Source organism: Schistocerca cancellata, chromosome 4 (genome assembly GCF_023864275.1).
Source record: "Schistocerca cancellata isolate TAMUIC-IGC-003103 chromosome 4, iqSchCanc2.1, whole genome shotgun sequence".
Lineage (NCBI taxonomy): Eukaryota > Metazoa > Arthropoda > Insecta > Orthoptera > Acrididae > Schistocerca > Schistocerca cancellata.
In genome coordinates, this window is record NC_064629.1 from 138,419,029 (window position 1) to 138,436,233 (window position 17,205).

The 17,205-nt window shown below is 38.4% G+C and overlaps 1 protein-coding gene across 2 annotated transcripts in view; it reads left to right on the forward strand.

Moving 5' to 3' along the window:
- The window catches only part of LOC126184866 (protein seele), an 83,117-nt gene extending 65,912 nt beyond the window's left edge, over positions 1-17,205 (forward strand). For both annotated transcript variants that reach the window (XM_049927485.1, XM_049927484.1), the window contains 3 exons: positions 3,794-3,909; positions 13,548-13,754; positions 16,880-17,205. In XM_049927485.1, coding sequence (XP_049783442.1) covers positions 3,794-3,909; positions 13,548-13,754; positions 16,880-17,035 — 479 coding nt within the window. In that variant the 3' untranslated portion in view covers positions 17,036-17,205. The remainder of the gene's footprint in view (positions 1-3,793; positions 3,910-13,547; positions 13,755-16,879) is intronic.

Here is a 17,205-nt window from a genome sequence, read left to right on the forward strand (position 1 = left end):
ACATTTTAGTACCATATGTATCAAAAATACTCACATGTGTGCATTCTTCAAAAAGTATGGAGATGGAAGAGTGGAAGTTGATTGAAAGAGGAGCAGTTTTGTTTTATGGGGAGCAGGGGCACTTGATAAGCAATTGCTCTGCGGTTAATAATAGAAGGCAGATTAAGGAGAAGCACAGAAACATACAGTGCATTTTTATATTTAAAGGAGGCTATTGATAATAGACGGCCCTGATAGAATGGTACTAAAGACCAAAAACAGGAAAGGCATACAGCAGGATTGCTCATATTCATGACTGATATTTAATTTGTTATTTGAAGAGTCAGTAAGAGAAGTAAAGGACTTTCTTGATGTGAGAGTTGTTTGTCATGGACAGAAAATGTGTATGATATTGTCTTCTGGTGAGATAAGAATAGCAGTGGTTGTTATAAGTGAACAGAAACTGAGTTGAGGCCTTAGTGAAGTGGAATTAATGTATTCTTATGGCTATAGTATGCACATAACCAAAAAGAAATTGAAGGTAATGGTGGGTGCAAAATATGGACATCCTGGATGGCTAAATAATTAACATGGACAAGTCATTTTGTCATCCTACAAGTGGAACATATAAAGAAGGAATACACAAAAAAGACATAGTAGCAGGGTTTATAAAGGCAAAAGTATTTTCTGTAAAAAGAAACAGCTTTTAACATCCAAAAACCTTAAGACCACAAAAAAGTGTCATGATAAGCTATGTTTGGAGCACATCTCTGTATAGTTACAAAACATGGACAATGGGGGCAACTGACATGAATACATTATAAGCTTTTTTGAAATGTAGTTTTACATGAGACTTTGGAAGATGGGATGGACTGATCAAATAAGGTCTGAAAATGGGTCACAATGAGTCAATGAGGAGAAAAAGCTTAGTAAATAACACAACAAATCAAAGAGGGGGAATGGATGGGCACATAGTAAGATGTGAGTCATTGTTAGAAACTGTAGTTAAAAGGCTGATGGAAGGGAAGAATCACAGGGGCAGGCCTAGATATAAGACAGAGGAGTGATGATGTAGCATACAGCAGTTATGTTGAAATGAAGAGAATAGCTGGCATTCAAAAGGAACGGAGAACTGCACAGACCGTGCTTAAAGTAGATGACTGAAACAACGAAAAACAAACACTGTCCTAGCACTAGATACTGGTACATGCCATTAAAGCTTATGAACAATGGAGACTTATGCATATCAATGTAAGTAGTAAAGGTAACACCGCGCTAAACAGTAGAGTCACTGAATCATCAAAAAGCCCATAGAGAAGACAGGATTTGCTAACTATGAGAAGCATCATTTTAATATTTATTAGAGCTGTGTAGTTCACGTGCACATGTGCCTCCTGTGCCCCCCCTTCTCCCCCCCCCCCCCCACTCCCCCCCACCCCATACACACACAAAAACACCTGTGTGGCTACATTCTGCTGGCACAGCAGCTCTGTAACTCAACTGAGGTGAGGATCTGGGTTTGGGGGAAACAAGGAAGGAGGCATAGACAGGGAGGGAGGGTTGGAGTAGGATGGCTCAATTGTGTAGATGGATTTGCAGTCTCAGTCTTGCCCCTGCCCCCACACCCACCTCCACCACTGCCATAAGACCGTGCATGCACACACACATGCACACACACACACACACACACACACACACACACACACACACACACACACACACACACACACACACACACCCCCTCCCTCCCTCCCTCCCTCCCTCCCTCCCTCCCTCCCTCCCCCTCCCCCTCCCCCCCCCCTTGTCCCATACTCTTGGTTCCTATTTCTCATAGCTGTCAGCCACCCTTTCCCAACCCTCGCTCTTGCTCTTCACCTCTTTCCTCTCCTTGTTCAGTGTGTGTAAAGAATTTATCCAAAAGCCGGCAAGGTTTTTAGTCTTGTTTATGTGCATAGTAATAACTCAGTGTCTCTACTATTTGGTGAGTAGTTATCTTTATGTCTTAAATTATTTACATAAAGATCCTTGTAAACCTATATCACAGATGCATTTTGTAGTACAGTTTTAACTTTACATTATGGCTGAAGTTGGAAAAGAGGAAAAGTAAGGAAGTAGAACATTGATGAGAGAAAAACCATGAATATTGCTTTACTGTTGAATTTGGAGTGAGAACATTTTTGCTGTTATCACTGTGATGTTACAGAAATAATAATAGAAAGTGCTTCTCCTAGTGTTTAAGTCGGCATTGTGCTGAATTGCATGTAAGATATACTGGTGGAAGGTTCGTTCCCATATGTAGACTGTAGCTGTGGAAAAGTAACTTAAAAAAATGGTTACACAGAATGAGACATATCAGATCAATTATTATGAAATAACAGGTTTTTGATACATAAGGTGAGTTACTGAGGTATGTCTAGCTTGAAAAACTAGTAAAGATGAGACAGTGTGTGATAGATGACTTTCTGTTTATTGAATAGCTAGCATCCTTAGCAAACATGAAATTGCATGCCATGATAGAACATAAATGTAAATTATTGATACATATGAGGAAATAGGAAAAAAACTAAGGACAGATCCTTAAGGTACTTCAGGACTTTAAAGTCTACAATCAACTGTTACACATACAAAAATACCAATATGAAACCTCTTTTTGTCTACAAATTCCAAATAATCATTTGCGAGATGCAATGTACCTCAAATTGCTGAGTGACAGTTTTGAAATCTAAATTTTCTTTTCTTCATGACAAAGTTGCAGAGATGCTCTCCAATTCTGTGGAATATTACTTTCTTAACATCATTAGAGTATGCAGTTACAAGGTGGACAAGACAACAGTTTGTCCAGTCTGCTGTTTCCCTAGTTGTACTGGGATATATCAATTACAGTTATAATTTTTTTCATTTATTTTATTAAAATAGCGTGGTATTTGTGATATGTAAGTGTATTAATTGACTATCGCAGCCTTGAAATAGTCTTCTGGAAATGGTGCACGTCTGTTAAAGTGTTGTATCAAAGGAAAATTCATTGCAGAAAACTAGTCAATTATGAGACAGAATTGCTGGTCAGTGTTTCCCTTGAGGGGGCAAACTGTGTAATGCAGCTGAGAGACACATGTAAAAGTGAAAAATGACACACTGCCTAGAGTTTAGAACTAATAATTCCTAGTTTGGGGGTGAGAGGGGGATAGGTTGGGGAAGGTTAAAAAGAAAGGGTGGGTTAATCGAACGCCAGGATGAGACAGGCCCACCACCAGTTGTGAGGATGGCTGTACCTCACTGCAGAGAGACTTGTCTGGTGTGTGAGTGAGTGCCTTTCCTTTTTAATCTTCTCCAAACCACCCCTCTCTCTTCCCCAAGAAAAGAACTATACTTCTGAAAGCAAAGTAATGTGACACTCTTACTTTCACATGTGCCTATCAGTGGCACTACACATTTCACCTCTTAAAGGGAATTACTAGCTTATAAATTGTTGCTTTTGAAAGAGTAACTGCTTTTATTTATTTTGTGAACTGTTTTGGCAGTCACATTTGTTTAGGTAAGGAACTGAAAGAAATGGTTTTGATTTCACCTGCTCCTTGACGAAAACAATGGTACTCAAGTGACTAAAGCAGTGGAGCAATCGTAGTTTTTAGTTATTTCCCATATTCCTTCACAGACATTACAAAAATCAGAATAATTTGTATGGCTACATACTTACATTGCAAAAGCCTACCTCTCCGTTGTTTCTTGTCTCTTAATAAGTGCAGAGGGAATTAATAAAATAATTAAATGTAGTCATATGTGATATTAATTTTGAATATTTTGATCTGCTTTTCAGTGTGTCAAAAGCTAGTTGAGGAAATCGAATTTGAAGTGCAAAAAGTAGACCCACGGAAGAAGGTCGATGTGGGCAGCTACAGAATTGATGCGAATGGAAATCAGGATCAGAGAGCGGTGTGTATATTAGATTTAGTGTAATTTAGTTATTTGCATGTTCCATTGATCATAATTGTAACCTCTTGCTATGGTATACGATGGGTCACTTATACAATTATAATACACATTCTCATGGAAAATTATTTACACAAATGTACACACACACGCCCCCCTCCACGCGCACACACACACACACACACACACACACACACACACACACACACACACCATATTATTACATATTCAGAACTTTTTCTACAGTGTAGAAGGAGTTGACATACAGATATGCTTCCAGTTTGTGTTTGAAGTTAATTTTATCCTCTATTAAGTTCTTTATATTTCTGGGTATGTGGTCAAAGATTTTTATGGCCAACTGCCTCCCTTCTTTGTGGACCACCCTAAGGCTGAGTTATGGATAGTGTCCGTCATTTCTGATCCCATTTATGAATGCTGCTACTGTTTTCAAAGTATAGGTGATCGTTAACATCAAACTTCATAAGGGAGTAAGTGTTCTATAAGGCTGTTGTCAGTATGTCCAACTGTTTAAATAGCTGTCTACAGTAGGCTCTATTGTGAACACAACATATTAGTCTTAGTATACACTTGCGTACAATACACACTTCTTCTCCAGTGATGAGTTATCTCAGAATATGATGCCATAAGATATATATTAACGAAAATAGGAAAAGTAAATCAATTTTTTGAAATTTTTTTCTCCAAAGTGTGGTATTGTCATGCATTGTACAAAGATTGGAACTTTAATAGTGGCAACTATTTATTTACAGCTTGTACAAAATAGATACATGTTTCAAAGTTTTACTGACCTTCAAAGTAGTCACCATTATTGTGTATAAACCGTAGCCAGCGATGTGTAAGTCATAGGATACTCTTAGCAGTGCCAATTGTGTTGACAGTTCGAGCGGCGCGATCTATTGCCCGACGAATTTTTAGCAGTTCTGAAGCGAATGCCATGAAGTGTTTCCTTCAGTTTAGAAATAGAGTTGAATTTGCGAGTGCAGTAGGTGGTATAGCACTCATCAGCCCCATCAGTCCAACAAATCAGTAACAACTTGCACTGTATGTGCTTGAGCATTGTCCTGCAAAATGATGGTCAGGTCCTGCAGAAAGTGTCATCACTTCTTTCTCTATGCTATTCATTTTTGGAATACACCCTACAATCAGCTTAGAGACAGAAGTGATGACACTTCCTGCAGGACCTGACCATCATTTTGTAGGACAATGCTCAATCATGTACAGTGCAAGCTGTTACTGATTTGTTTGACTGATGGGGCTGCTAAGTGCTATACCACCTACTGCACTCCCCCGACTTAAGCCCTCATGAGTTCATCTCGATTTCTAAACTGAAGGAAAGACTTCACGGCATTCGCTTCAGAACTGCTACAAATTTGTCGGGCAATAGACCGTGCCACTCAAACTGTCAACACAATTGGCACTGTTAAGAGTATCCTACAACTTCCACATCATTGGCAGCGGGTTGTACACAATGTAGGTGACTACTTTGAAGGTCAGTAAAACTTTGAAACACATATCTATTTTGTATGAGCTGTAAATAAATAGTTGCCACTATTAAAGTTCCAACCCTCGTATTTATTCATCCATTGTCTACAAAAGCATCTTTTGCAAAGACATTGGACAAGTCAGGTTCTAAGTACATGTCTGAAAGTGATTTCTAGACATACTTATTTAAGTTTAGAATAATACACATTATACATTAAGTATTTATATAACACACTTCATAAATTTAAATATTCATCAGTGGAATAAAAGTTGGTATTATCCATAACACAGAGTTGGACATTTGACATTTAACGAGACCTTTAACACGTGACTTCCAGTTCTGGTTCTTTTTTATATGAGTGCCTGATAATTTAGAATATTCTGTTTCCTTTAATAATTTTACCCTTGTTGCATTATTTATAATGGTGTGATCAGGCCTACTGCAGTATAGAATTGCATATACTGTTTTTTAGCTAAGTTCAGTGAGTATCTATTTGCAGAAAATAAATTATTAACTTAATTGACATTTTTAAGTGTAGTACTTGCATCATCAGCAAAGAGAACTATTTCTGCTTTTTGGATATATGATAACAGATCATTTATAAACTATAAGAACAATAGTGGACTCAATATTGATCTCTTTGGCACACCTGTAGTGATTATTCCTCATTCTGATGATCCTATTTCATTTTGTATACTTCCTGGAATTCTTAATGTTACCTTCTGCATTGTTTTAGTTAGTTAGAAGTTGCCAGCAAGACCTCTGTTCCCATAATAGTTTAGCTTCTCTGGTCACAGAATATTACCAATATTTAGTCATTTCAATTTTATATAATATGATTTTTTAATTGAAGAATAACATTTTTGTGTGTGCATCCATTTGAAATCGAAATTGAGACTGGCTGAGTATCTTATTTTGCGAGAGGCATGTTATGGTTCTTGCATACATAATCTTTTCCAGTACCTTTGAGGAGGAGGTACAGTCTGTTTAAACAGCCATTTTTGGTCAGAATGTTTGTGTTGTTACAAATAATACCAATAATGTCACCAAATCTCAACTACTGACATTTAAAACAGGCAGTTCTCATCACAACAATATGAGTAGTGTACGTAATATCCCTTCAACAGAAAATGGTAACTGTAAATTCCTGGGTGTATATGTTGATGAAAATTTGCGGTGGACATACCACATTAATTTCGTATGCGGAAAAGTCAGTAGTGCCATATATCTCCTTAGCCAGCTCGCAAAGATAGTTCCTAGCCAAGCACTGAAATTAGTATATTATGGAACACTTTACCCTTTTCTGAATTATGGAATTGAACTATGGGGTTGTGCAGCTGACGTACATTTAGAAAGAATACTACTGCTACAGAAAAGAGCAATAAGACTCCTCATGGTTTGTCAGGCATGTAAGTTATTTGCAGCTCCAACTTCACCTGCATGCCATACTGTTGCTCATCCACCTCTGGAACACCTTTTTCACAACCGTCCATGAGCCACAGTGCCATTTAGGATCTGCATGGAGCGTGTCCTGGAGTCACTCGGTGTGGACGCAGTACGACTCCAAAGCCAGGGTTTTAACCAGCTGCCACCCGGGTTAATGGAGAGGCCCAGAGTGATTTTAGATTTGGTGCAGTACAGGAGAGATAGCACTCCTGCTTCTGTTTTTAATGCGATATTCTCTAATATCTTATCTGAGTACCACAACCATGTAGCTGCTTTTTACAGTTGGGTGTAAGCAAAGGGACTATGTTGGTTGCTCTGTCATTTTCCCGGATTGTGTCTTCAAGGTCAGACTGCCTCAAGAATTTACTGTCTTTGACGTAGAATTATATGCGATCTTGCGAGCATTGGAGCAGATGAGATGTTCTCCTGGTGTTAGATTTCTCATCTGCTCAGATTCTCTGAGCCCCCTTTACTCTCTCCAACGTTTGTACCCAGCAGATACAGTAACCCAGAATATCCAGGATGCCTTCCTACAACTACAGCAACTGAGGAAGGAGGTGTCTTTCTGCTGGGTACCTGGGCACATTGGAATTACAGGGATTGAAAGGGCAGATAGAGTGGCCAAGGAGGCATGTCATGATCCTCTGCTATTTCGATGTGCTATCCCCCTGCATGCTATCACCTCGCTGTTGAGGTACAAAGTCACGTGTCGATGGGAAGACAAGTGGCTGGCAGTGACCAATAACAAGCTTCATGTCATTAAGCTCAGGTCTCGGCCGTGGAGTACTTCCTTCCAGCCACGTCGGCAGGACAAGGTCCTTCTTACCCACCTTCGCATAGACCACAGCCCTATGACACGTGGATTCTTACTCCGGCGAGAGAACCCTCCAATGTGTGGTGCTTGTGGCATGCAGATCCCAGTGCACCACATTTTATTGGGCTGCATTTTATTTGCCGACAAGCAGACTGCGGCAGATTTGCCAGCAGATCAAACAAATGTGGTTAGGGTTTTAAAGTTTTGTGAATTGTCCAACATTTTTAATAAGATTTTAGGCAGATGTTCTTAATGTTTCAAAGGGTGGCTGACACCCTAGATTTTTGTAAGTGTTCAGCCAGTCACATTTCCTTGTGCATTTCTTTTAGTTCTTCTGTGTTTTAATTTCTTGATTGGTTCTCTTCCCCCCTAATGGGTTTGAGTGCATGTGATACAGAGTGACTGTGTTGTCATTTCGGGTGCACTCGTGTACAACACTTTTAGTTCATCTACATATTTGTTTGTTTTTATAATTGTGAGGGTGCTGATGATGTTGCCATTGGGTGCCCATCAGATCCAAAAACAAAAACAAACAAACAAACACACACACACACACACACACACACACACACACAAACACACACACACACACACACACAGAGAGAGAGAGAGAGAGAGAGAGAGAGAGAGAGAGAGAGAGAGAGAGAGAGAGAGTCACCTGACATGAAGATTTGCATGCATGAATGAGAATTCATGGCATCTAACACTGTACAAAGCCAATAATAATATATTTAATTAATTAATTATTAGAAACACTGATTGCTATATTTATTCAGAAATCATTATACTTACTAAAGTTTTAAGAGTTCACAATCAATTTGTTACATTGATCAGACAGAGGCTCAGGGAGTGGATACATACACAGAAATCCACGTCCAAAGCCAAATATCAAACATCAAGGTGTCGCAACCGGTTTATAAGATGATCAAAACAGAAACTGTGGTTTGATAACCTAAAGTCATGGCATGAACAAAAGTAAAAAAAAAAAAAATCATCACAGCATTGGTGTGGCTTGGTGGTGCTTATCTGCCAGAGGTATTGCCAGCCACACCCTCCACTAGCTGTGGTGGCAGTAGTTGCTGGAGTTAGGCACTAGTGGCACTGAGACTTGGAGTGTTCATTCAATCTGTCCAATCTCCTAATTGTTATCAGCTAGGATTCGAGATCCCTCACCCATTTAACTGGTCCATAGGAACTTGGACCAGCAGAAGTCCCTGCCAGGAGGTTCTGTGGCACCCCTGTTGATGGAGGAGTTTCCAATTCTGGTCCTGGTCCCAATGGTCAGAAGCTGCTACTGAAACTGTTGAGGCCTATGGAGGTGCCAGTTGAAGCTAGCATGGAATGACTGGCTCTGTTTCTGTTGGTGCCCAGGCCTATGCCCATGTGTCATCCAGCTTCTGTAGAGCTGGCAGAATGGTCTGTGGTTGTTGTGTGTCTTCTGGGCTCTCAGTGACAACCCTGTGCCTGAACTCTATTTCCAGTCTACTGAAAATTCTGTCAGATGGAATGAATGAGTCTCCAACAATGGGGAAACAATTTCAACGGGTTGAGATGAACTGCTATCTGTTCACAAGTACTAGCCAAAAAATTAAACAATACTATAACATCAAAATATGAAGAAGTCAGTTGTAATGACTTCAGAAGGTGTTTACTCAACATTCACTTTGTAGAAACTCACAAATAAAGCAATATATTATTTTGCACTCAAGAAAAAGTAGGAAAAACTTAAATTTATTATGTTAGCCAGTATGACAGAGTCAAGTAAGCATGTAGTAAATTCTGGCATATATGAAATCCATTTCGTCCTCTTCCATTACATCAAAATTGCTCTGATTGTCATTTAGTCCATCGTCATACATACAGTCTTCTGTCAAAGCAACATCAGCAGCAGCCAGGAGCAGTTTTGGAGAACTGCAGCTTTTTGTTTGTGTCCCAGTTTTTTCCAAAGTGGAGATAGAAAAGTCGCCTGATATTATTCAGTTTTGGGTTCTTCAGTTGATACCCCTTTTCAGTATCTCCAGTGCAACTGTTCTGTCTGAAGTTTTTTCACTTTTTGCACTGACTTTTTAGGTTCACCTATCTCACTGTTATAAAATGGATCACCATGAGTCACCTTCTTGTTCGTGGTACACATTGTTATTACTGTTTTTTTCTGCTGGAGTTTGATAAGCCATTCTGTTTGGGGATAACATCAGAGAGACAACAAATAACAGCAGGCATGAGTGGACAAGTTTATTCCACAACAAGACAAAAAGCCAATAGAGAACAATACTATACACCTATGAATGATCTAGAGCAGCCACTGTGATGGCTGTCAGCAGAGTCAATTTATAACACCAAGGTTGGAGTGCTGTGAAGCAGAATCCCTTGTGTAATCCACTTCCAGAGTGGGGTTGTAATCCTGATGATGGTGATCTGAATGGTGTGGCATCATGGCACCAGTGATAGCAAAGTCCAAGAAGAGACTACTGGAATGAAGGGCTGCATGTGCTTATAAAGTCCCAGGCAGCATAGGAATATGACTGCCGTTGAGTCCACTGTTGCGTGGCTTAGTGTAATTGGCGCGGTACTGTCATGTAGCTATGTGATGTTGGCACACCAACTGGATGTTGCTATATTACCATGGATGTTGCTATGTGGATGGGCCATACTTGGACTGTCCAGCTCGCCAGCACTGTGCCTGCGCTAATAACATCTGGCCGTGTGCTGTCTGATGCGTGATCTGTGGTTACATGGCAGGCGGCACCATGGTGTAGGCATTGATGATGCCATACCTTCTCGAAATATGACCATGAATCATTTTTGCTACTTGAAGAAATTTAAATCTAGTTACCACTTTATGAGTTGGGTGGTGAAATTGTTTTTACCATGTACATGTGTTCTCATGTGACTCATGGCTCTACCAACTGGTTAAGTTTTTGAAGCAACTTATAAATTGGTGACTTAGGGGTCAAAAAATAAGCACACTTCATCTCGGAATCTGAGATGCAACTTAACAAAAGTGAACCTGTAGACTTAATCTGATATGAGGTCCAGTTTTCCATTGCAGCATCAAATGTTTGAAATTGTGGCACCGTCAGGGTTAGGTTCATTGCTGCAAGTAGCTATTTCATCATTTGCTGGTTTACCTGTTGTAATTGCTGGTTTCATTGTTATTGTAGCCAACAAAATTCTTGAAACTACATTTGCTGATACAGTCGATTTTGCTGCCATAGTTTTACGAATTCTTGGTTCACACTCTTGTTTATGAACAAAACACACATGTATCTGTTCGTAGATTGTCACCTTCATCGCCATTTTAGAGTTTGCACAAACTATACTTTATTATGGTGACATGGCACAGGCTCCAGGGAAGCAAATAGAAGTACAGATACACAAACCACCTCAGAAGTATGTGCCCATTGCCAAAGGTCAGGTAGCAGACACCAAAGTATCACAACCAGTCAGAAGAACAGACCAAACAAAAACCATTTTCCAATAAGGCAAGGCCACTGCTTATGTTGAAGTAGATGATGAGTGGGATTCGGAAGTACACACAGTATTGGTGTGATTAGACAGTGCTGGCTCTCTTAATTCACAGTTTTCGCCAGAGGTATCGTCCATCAAACCCATCACTGATGTTGCTGGTGTCAGCCATTGGTGGCACTGTCAACACTTAGTCTCGGAGTGTTGAGTCAATTTGCAGCATCCCATTATAGTTGTTTATAAATGATATAAAAACAGTGAGGAAGTTTCATATAACATTCATTATGAACATCATTTGGGTACACTGTTAATTATTTTTTTAATTATCTGAATTTTTTTTTTTTTCTCTCTCTGGCTGCTGGTATTGGTACACAGTACCATACTCAGGCCACTCTGTGCACTTTTGGCTTAAAATGCCAAAACATTCACAGCACAACACAGTTGTATGAATTAGTGTTGTGGCTTTCTGCTAATACCAAAGTCCATCAATGCAAGTTCTCACAACTGCCTGGAACATATGAGGAATGGTTATCATAGCGGTGGCGGGTTGATGAACTGCGGCATGGTGTGGAGGAAGCACAATTCGGTGCCACTGAGAGCCTATTCACACTGCTGAGATAAATATGAAACTGGACATGGGACCAAAGATCAATGGCTGCAGAGCAAAACTTAGCCATAGTGCACTGCTGTTCCCCTAGGATTCTGGACATCTTGTCAATAAAAATAATTTAGAGTTATCTATGTTATGATAACATTTACTTGATTAAATGATTCATGATCATATCAATGTTTTTTAATGATATAGACCGTATGCAAATGGTGAATGGGAATGTGGTTAACAAGATTTACTGAATTGCTTTTAATGTTTTATTAGAGTGGTGACTCCTTTTAGTCTATGTTTTGTTATGTGATTTCATAAATATCACATTTTTTAAGAAGAAAAACAAAGAAACACTCTACACAGGCAGCACTCTTATCACTGCTGGCCACAATTTGCATCTATTTAGAGCCTGACATTGACTTGTTGATTTAGTTTTTGACACACCTACTTGGGAAGCAAGCATCACAATTGTGTGTCAGGGAGAGAAAATATATTGTAAAAGTTTCTCACATTATTATTTTAAGTACATGCTGTGATTGTTTGATCGTAGGATTTCCCAAGGATGGTTATGTGTACCAAAACTGGTAGCCAGTAGACAAAATAAAAAATGTGACTATAGACTAAAGCAAATACTTTTTCTGTATGTGTTGGTTGCTGTTCCCACTGTCAGTATGTCAGGAATATGCAATCTAAATATTTGACTGACTTATTTCAGCTATTGACTTCACCCGTCTCTTGATTTCACCCTTCACCCCCCCCTTTTTTTCTCTCTGATTACATACACACATTTTACATTTTACAAATACACTAGGGTGTAGGAAGGCAGATATTGTTGTCTGTATTCGATGAAACTCAAAACGTGGGCATATGTGAATATTTAAATTTTGTGACTGTGACTCAAACCCAAAGCCTTGTCATTCACAGGAAATTCTGCCAACTGTGTAATACACACATCCCTTGCAACTCATCTTAAAGCTTTCTGTCTATGAAAACATTTCTCATACTTCCAAAATTCCACTGAAGGTCTCCTACATACCTTGTTTTTGCAGTACTCTTGGAAAAAATGCTTGCAGAAGTGTCTTTTTAGTGTTTGGGAAATAGGTTGAAAGATACTAGCAGACTGAAGTTTTGAGCCAGACTATGAAGTGTGCCTGGATTCCTCAATGGTTAAAAGTTCGCAAAAAAAAAAAAAAAAGTGGAATTCTGGGTTCAAATCCTCTTCCAGCATACTGTTTTTCTCAGCCAGGAAGTTTCTTTAAAGTTTACATGCCATTGCAGAGATATTTGCCAATAGGTTTTGGTCTTTTACTTCCATAAATATATTTCTACTTGAAGTGAATTAGTGTGTAAAGTAAAAGGAACAGCCAAACATCTCTCTCTTCTTGTCATTGTGAACTCTGCAGCTTTTCATGCACTTAAAGACTTCTGTCACGAAATAACATAGCACTTTAATGTTAAATCATTATAGGTACATTATGCAATAGTTTCAAGGGTATGTGACATACTAAAACTCTTAACTGTCTTGAGCATATGAGTGAACTCATTTGTGACTGTTCACAGATTTCAGTTTGTTTGTGTGTTCATGATGCAATAGTATCATAATGTGTACTTCTGTATTACCCCACAGTTATGACTTGCAGATACCCATACACTCAAGGATTGTACTATAGTTGAGAACTTAATTGATAGAAGTCTTTTAATAAGATCTGAAAGTACATACAGTAGCTCTTTCCCTTGTATGCATGCTCTATATGCCCGTGCAATTCATTTGAAATTCTCCTTAAAGTAAATAACAGTTGCTAATATTATAGGTACCATATGCACGATCTGAACTCCATCTGACTGAAGTACTTGAAACAATATGTAACAAAATGGATGATTATGTTAGAGCCACCTACAAATCATCTGGAGAATTGACTGTACTTAAACTTATAACAAATGATGGCAAACTGAACGAAGACATGGGCAAAGTTGATGTTATTCAAGATTCTGATTTAAACAGAAGCCTTAAATTTTATGTAAGTATCTCTGCGGTTTCTCATTTCTCTTAAATCTGGTATGTCTTTGCATGAAATGTGGCTTGATTGTACGTTGTTCTAAATAATAAAGTTGATGTAGGAAGGGGTAAGTTAGAATTGAACTGTCATGTAAAGTAATTATTGTCTGTACAACATGTCTTAATATGCAGATAAGATGTAATTTATGTGACATATGAACACATTTTTTAAGACTTTACATGATGACGTTGGAGTTCCAAGGCTTTACTTCTGGTTTGACTATTCTTTTGGTATACATAAATGTCTAGTTGTTATAATGATCAAATTATCTTCCAGGTTGCGTAAAATAGTAAACAAACTAGACAATCTCATTGTTTGTATTATTATTATTATTATTATTATTATTATTATTATATTTGAGCTTATGTGTTGGAGATAAGCTACTGAAACAAAAATATAAAACTGGTCTTTTACAACTATAACAAAAGTCAGCAGAACTGCAGCTTCCATTTTCAGCTAGATGGAGCAACAGCAGACATCACTAGTGCAACCTTGTCATGTGCTCATGAGAAATTGGTATAATCTCCTGGTTTCTAAGCTCAATTGATTTTTTTCCCTATCGTTTTTAACCAGGGTAAACTCTGTTCTGCTCAAATCCCCCCTTCCATCTCTTTCATAAGCAAGAAGAGCAACAGATATTGGAAATGCTATTGCTGCCAGCCTGAGGCAGAGCTGCCATACAGAATACACAGTTAGACATAGAACACTATTATGAAAAGGAAAAAAGCTTGTATTGCGACAGTCTTTTTGTTGTGCCTATCAGCGACTCAGCATCTCCGCTATATGGTGAGCAGCAATTTCCCTTTTCATAATATTGTTACATTCCATCCTGGATTTTCCACAGTTAGATATATCACACACAGTGCAGCATTGATGTCAGTGGTGACCATTTCCGGCATATTCCCCAAAAAGCAACTCTCCTGCTATTAAATTGGATACCTTATTCTATGTGATACTTTAAAACTGGCCTGGAAATATCTATATTAGGCCACCCTTTCTGGTACAATTTTAGTTTGACTACATTCCACAAGGACTTCAGGGTTTTGTATTGGAAACTATGTGGCAGCTATATATCTTATAAGCGGAAGTGTGGTCTACATGTTTCATAGTGTCATTCGTGCATAGGTTAAAGAAGGGAAACATTATCTGGGACACAGATTATCAGAATACTGTGGCCTCCAATCAGTTGTTAATAGTATCCTTTCCTGCAGCCAAGATGCTAATAATTTCTTACATCACCTCTTCAAACATCCCCCATGTCCATGGATTATTACCTTCCACAGTGCTGTCCTGTATGAAACAGAATCCCTCCTTCTAAATGCTTCTGGACAACTGAGAAGCTAAGTCTAAAAACAAATCCATGAAACGGCCATGAGTGCCAGTGTGGCACCCACCATCCTTTGCTAACTTGTTTACTGGTCGTCTAAAGGGATCCTTCTTAGCCACTCAACACCTAAAACCCCAGGTCTGGTTTAGATTAACTGATAGTCTCACATGAACTAAACCTGTGGCAAGGGCAGTTTGTTCTTTCCCGCAGGACCTCAACATCTACTCCTACATCAGATTTACCTGTTCCTTCTCAACTCAGTGAACTAACACTATTTATATCCGAAATATTAACTACCTAAGGACCTCAATTTTGATAGATGTCACACATTCCAAATTAAAAAGTTCTTTCTCCAAGAGCCATATCACATTTTGGTGATGCCAAATTATATACCATCTGTTCTACAATTACTGTGTAGCATTTTATGCGGGAATGACAATTAACCACCATGAATGACCACCAGAAAATTGTGGATAACAACAAGCTTGACCACTCAGTTATTAAATACATTGTACACACAACATTAATGATTTTAATAGCTACCTCAGTACCTATGATATTGGATCATCCTACAGCACTTGTTTGTCTGAACTATGTAAGTAGAATCTCCTGTCTCATATTTTCGTCAACCTTGCAATCTCTCTAGCCTAAAACCCACTGTTCCCCCTTTCACTACCGTACTCTTATAGTCATATATCCTCTCCTTATTTTCTACACCACTCCTCTGTTGTCCAGTCTAGTACTTACGATCGCTGTCTACATAAATATTACTAAATTTTATTAGATTTCCATATATCCTCTTAGTGTGTATAAAACCAGTTTATTATCTGTTTTTATCACTAGAATGCTTAACAAACTATATCTCTGTTGTAGTATTTTGAAGATTGTAAAGTTGCAGGGATAAGACACACACATTCTCTTCTGTTATTTGTCTCTCATAAACCGAATCTTTCAGCAGTCCTTCTTTCTGGACCCTTTTATAATGCAATATTGAACACTCCCATTAAGGTTATTTTGTGTTTTTAGACACAATAGCTTTCTTAAAAATTTGTTTGGAGATAATATTTTGGGCAAAAATCCAGAGCTCATGGCATGAAAAAATAACAAAAGACGTAACATATGGTCTGAATTGTCAATAAATAAGCACAATACGAAATAGGGAAGGGTGCTAGTGTGGTTGTGTTATAAGGTATCAGCCTGAAAACAAATACTTCAACAAATTCTGTATAATGTGGCTAGTTAGTTGAGAAATCAGAGAGCAAGTTTTTGTTACAGCGCTCACTAAATTTCTCAGAGCACAATATCCCATACTTTGGTGTGCATTTGTGATACAGTGTGAATCTTCTTGTAGGAAATGGCATTCCAGTAGACAGTACTGCTGCTGACATTCATGATACAAGTGGAAAGAACTGCCAAGGAATCAGTTTCTGGACAAATCATTCATTATTTATGTCCTTTCTCCCAAGAGTAATAGTTTACGTTATTAGCAGTGGAACATCTCTACTGTGTCACATACATTATGACAAACAATAATTAGATGACTGGAGGTTTCATTCATGCCATAAGGAATATTTCCTTATTTCAGTGAATGTTGTACAGATAACTATAGTCAGAGATACACTTATTAATATATCATCTAGTTTAACTCAATAAGCCATACATCAATTGTATTATGTTGCAATACTCTAGTATTCTTATGTCTGCCTGGAGAATTATACCAGCAAGTCTCTGATATTTGGTTTTGTTTGCTTGATTTTAGTGTGAAGGCATCGTGGAGGAAAATGAAGAAGCTATTGTGCGCCTGTTCAGTCAAAAGGAAGATGATATAGACATAAAGTTGTGTACTGAATCTGCGAAACTGTGTTCAATAACTTTAGAAAAGGAACAAGAATTATCTGAAAATGATGAATTATGACGTGTGCCCTTAATGGGTTGATGTCCCTGTTTCTAAAGAAGAGAACTGGGAAAAGACATTTAGGCTCCTTTTGAGTTTTATGAAGAACTATTCCATGTACAGTAATTATTTATGTAACTGACTGGTTGTTGTAGATATTGAGATAATACAGTAATTCTGGTTTTTGTTTT